General features: G+C 60.7%; 1 protein-coding gene across 1 annotated transcript; it reads left to right on the plus strand.

Moving 5' to 3' along the window:
* Positions 1 to 841: 841 nt before the first annotated feature.
* Positions 842 to 2,569, plus strand: LBRM_24_0830 (putative phosphotransferase; the record flags this gene model as incomplete). The annotated part of the gene is made up of 1 exon (XM_001565299.2): positions 842 to 2,569. The coding sequence occupies one exon, from the start codon at positions 842 to 844 to the stop codon at positions 2,567 to 2,569; it is 1,728 nt and encodes a 575-aa protein (XP_001565349.2).
* Positions 2,570 to 3,759: the final 1,190 nt, after the last annotated feature.

Raw genomic sequence — 3,759 nt, forward strand, 5'->3', positions numbered from 1 at the left:
TCTGTGTGTTGGCGCGGCGCTTTATCACCGCCCATCTCCCCTCCCTCCCTCCCTCCCGCCCTCCGCCGCTTGCCATTCTCTCCCTCCTTCGCTTCTATTTTGTTACTGTTGCCTCTACCGCGCACAGACGGCAGCCGCTTGGCCGTGTCTGCACGTGGGTCGGCGACGCTTAGAGCCACTCTTGCGTAAGGTACTTACTGCCACTCGCCTCCCCCTCCTCACCTCAACGATGCACCCCTCGGTAGCTACAGTTGAGGAGCGGTATCGAAGGTACACAGCAGCTCACAGCGCGAGGACATACGCGCGCTCGACGGCTGCATTGCTGGATGCGATTTGCGCGTCTCCTGCTTCCCTGTCGCTCACCAGAGAGGGTAGGAATTGTATCTCACGATGGGCACCACGCCACCCCCCTCCCATCATGCCACACCGCCTCATCGCCATCCCTCGCTCGCCTCACCCACACGCCCGCTCCCACTCTTCGTCGCCGCCTTGCGTCTCCTTCTTTTTGTTTCGCCTCGGGTTTGAGTTGGAGCACAAATGCGCTGACTCGAGGCGGCAACTCGATCGTCGCTGGCCCTCCGTCACCGCCCGTTCTAATCTGCGCTCTCTCTCTTCTTGGGTCATCTGCCACTGCACCTCAACAAGCTGCGTCGCCCGCCGCACTCGCACCCGCACCCCCACCCCCCCCCCCCCAAAGGCAACCGCATCCGCAGCGGAAACAGCAAAAAGGCAGGCGCGCATGTCTAACCCGAGGCAGGGCGGACAGCAGCAAAGCGCTCCTCGTCAAGGGGAGTGGGGAAGTAGGCTGGCCGCGGCCAATGCACAGTTGGATGTGGAGCGTATGAGGAGGAGTACACTGGCGACGCCCTCTCGGCCTCCACCCTCCGACCAGCACCACCCACAGCGCAACACGGTGGGGGCCGCAGAATCCGCCGCCGCCACGTCCACACCCGGCGGCGGTGCCTTCTGGATTGCCCCGCAGCCGTTTGACGCGTACATCGTTCTGGACTTGGAGGCGACGTGTGAGGCGGGCCGACGCATCACAGACGCCGAGGTGATCGAGTTCCCGATGGTCCTGGTCGACCCTCGTACCGCAACACAGGTAGCGGAGTTCCAGCGCTATGTGCGACCAGTGAAAAATCCCATGCTCTCGCGCTTCTGCACCGAACTGACGGGCATCACGCAGAACATGGTAAGCCACCGCGACCCGTTCCCTGTGGTGTACTGCGAGGCACTGCAGTTTCTGGCCGAGGCCGGACTCGGCGATGCACCGCCACTGCGCAGCTACTGCGTTGTCACGTGCGGCGACTGGGACCTGAAGACAATGCTGCCGTCACAGATACGTATCAGCGGGCAGCAAGGCACGCCTCTCTCATTCCAGCGGTGGTGCAACCTGAAGAAGTACATGTCGGGGCTGGGCTTGAGGGACGGGGGTGAGCGTGGCGGCCCAACTGATATGCCTGACATGCTGCGGATCCTCGGCCTCCCGCATCAGGGGCGTCATCACAGCGGAATCGACGACTGCCGCAACATCGCCGCAGTTCTTTGCGCATTGCTGAAGCGCGGCCTCGTCGTGGATACCACTTTTGCTACCGAACCCTTTGAGCGCTGGCACGCGCCGGCAGAAGCACAGCTTCCTGCCTTGCAAGAACTGCGTAGCACCTTGGCCGACGGCGCTATACAACACTCAAGGGATCTGCCTCCGCCGCTGTCGCATGCCCGGACAGAGGATAATGCCCCACAAGGGGAGAAACAGCAGCAGCAGCAGCAGCAGCAACCGCCGACGCAAGCAAGAAAGGGGCGTTCGGCATCCCAACCAGCATTTTCAGCCAACCTCATTTTGCCAGCCCTTGGCATTGATACAAATCGCGATGCTGTGCAGGAGCTTCTCTCCGACACGAATGCGGCCACCGCCGCCACCTCTTCGCGAGTGTTCGATAAGGAGGAACTCAAGACCACATCAAAGTTTATGTCTGCCCTGCTCCGCCATAAGGCGGTCCAGTGGCGAGTGCCCATCACCTCCAATGGCTACGTGCTGCTTGACGACGTCCTGCGTCAACCGCAGATGAGGAGGAAACCGCAAGTCTCAGTGCAGGATGTCGCCAGGATGGTGCGCGACTCTGACAAGCAGCGCTTCCAGTTAGCGTATGGTGCCGCAGACGGCCGTCTCTACATTACTGCCACGCAGGGACACAGCATCGATGGTGTTGAGCCGAAGCTACGAACGCTGACGAGCGTGGAAGAGGTGCCAATGGCTATCCATGGCACCTACTGGGAGGCCTGGAAGACGATTCAGCGCTGCGGTTACCTCAGCGCCATGACGAGGCAGCACATCCACTTCGCCAAGGGACTCATGAACGACGCACAAGTGATAAGCGGCATGCGCAATAACGTGCAGCTCTTCATATACCTGGACGTCGCGGCAGTGCTCGCGGACGGCGTGGCACTGTATGAGTCCACTAACGGCGTTATCCTCACCCCCGGTGTGGGCGACACGCGTCAGCTGCCTCTCAAGTACGTGGCCAAGGTGGTGGACCGCAGCAGTGGCTGCATCATCTACCCTGTGTGATGCTGTGCGCCACACGGGTGGGCTCAGTCGCTACTGATGAACGAGTACGGTGTGCAGCGCACACACACACGCACAGCGAGAGAAACACACCCGTGCGCAGACGTTTGACAGCTAAGAGTTTGGGGTGCGCATGGGTGAGTCAAACATCAAGTTCCTTTCGCTGGGCTTACTTTGGCTCTTCTCCGTTGTTGTCGAGTCGGACTAACGACGTCTGTCCCCCCCCCTTCCTTCGGATCCCCAAATGTCGCACTCGCCTTCGTCCTTGACACACGCACCCGCACAGGAAGGCCCTTTTCTTGCTTTCTCCTCCTCTTCCCGTCCCTTGGCCTGTGCGTTGCGTCCCTCTTCGCTACCGCTGCCGTTGCTGCGACGCACTTCCGCGCCATGTGGCCTGAGACCGCGCGCCCCTTTCTGCCCTCGCCTGCACTTTGTCGTCCTCGGCTCCGACGTAACCCACAACGCCATCGCACGCCTCTGGGTCGGCGTCTCTGTCCGTCGCTTTGTCTGAGGGTGCAGCTGCTCAGGCCACACCCAAGAGGAACGAAATCGACCCCATCTCTCCACATCTCTCCACATCTCCACACTTCTCTCTCTGGTGCCACCGCTCACATGATATAGCGACCCCGACACGCCATGCGGCGGTGCAGCCTTCATTTATTGGAAAAGCACTGCGCCTAACCGTCCGTCTAGCAGTATATGTTGACGTCGGCAACGGACGCTCTCCCACACTCAGTCCCTTCTTCTCCTTTGCCACCCCCTCTACACCTCCGCCTTCCAATCTTTCTCTGATGCATCGCTCAACCAACCATAACACACCGCGCGACTGACACTTCCTCGCCTGCGTCTCTTGCCTTGCACCTAACGCCGCGTGTGGGGCCATCCACCCAGAGGCCGCATCACACGCACACAGTAACGTGCAAAGAAGAAGAAACAAAAGCCCACTCGTGTGTGGGCCCCTCTCTGCCTCTCCCCGCTTACAGTGGAGACGCTACGCGACGTACGGAGTCTGTGGACATCCTTGACGCGCTCACCCACAGACACGAGCAAGGAGTTAACGAAGCGACGCTGAGCGCGCCTCTGACAGAGCCCCACACTGGCTCTTTATCGGTGTATGCTGTTGCTTTGCTTTCCTTCGCTATCCACTACCTAGCATGGCGACTACCACGACGTCACTCTCGCTGCCTCGCGCG

Source organism: Leishmania braziliensis, chromosome 24, assembly GCF_000002845.2.
Source record: "Leishmania braziliensis MHOM/BR/75/M2904 complete genome, chromosome 24".
Classification (NCBI taxonomy): Eukaryota; Euglenozoa; class Kinetoplastea; order Trypanosomatida; family Trypanosomatidae; genus Leishmania; species Leishmania braziliensis.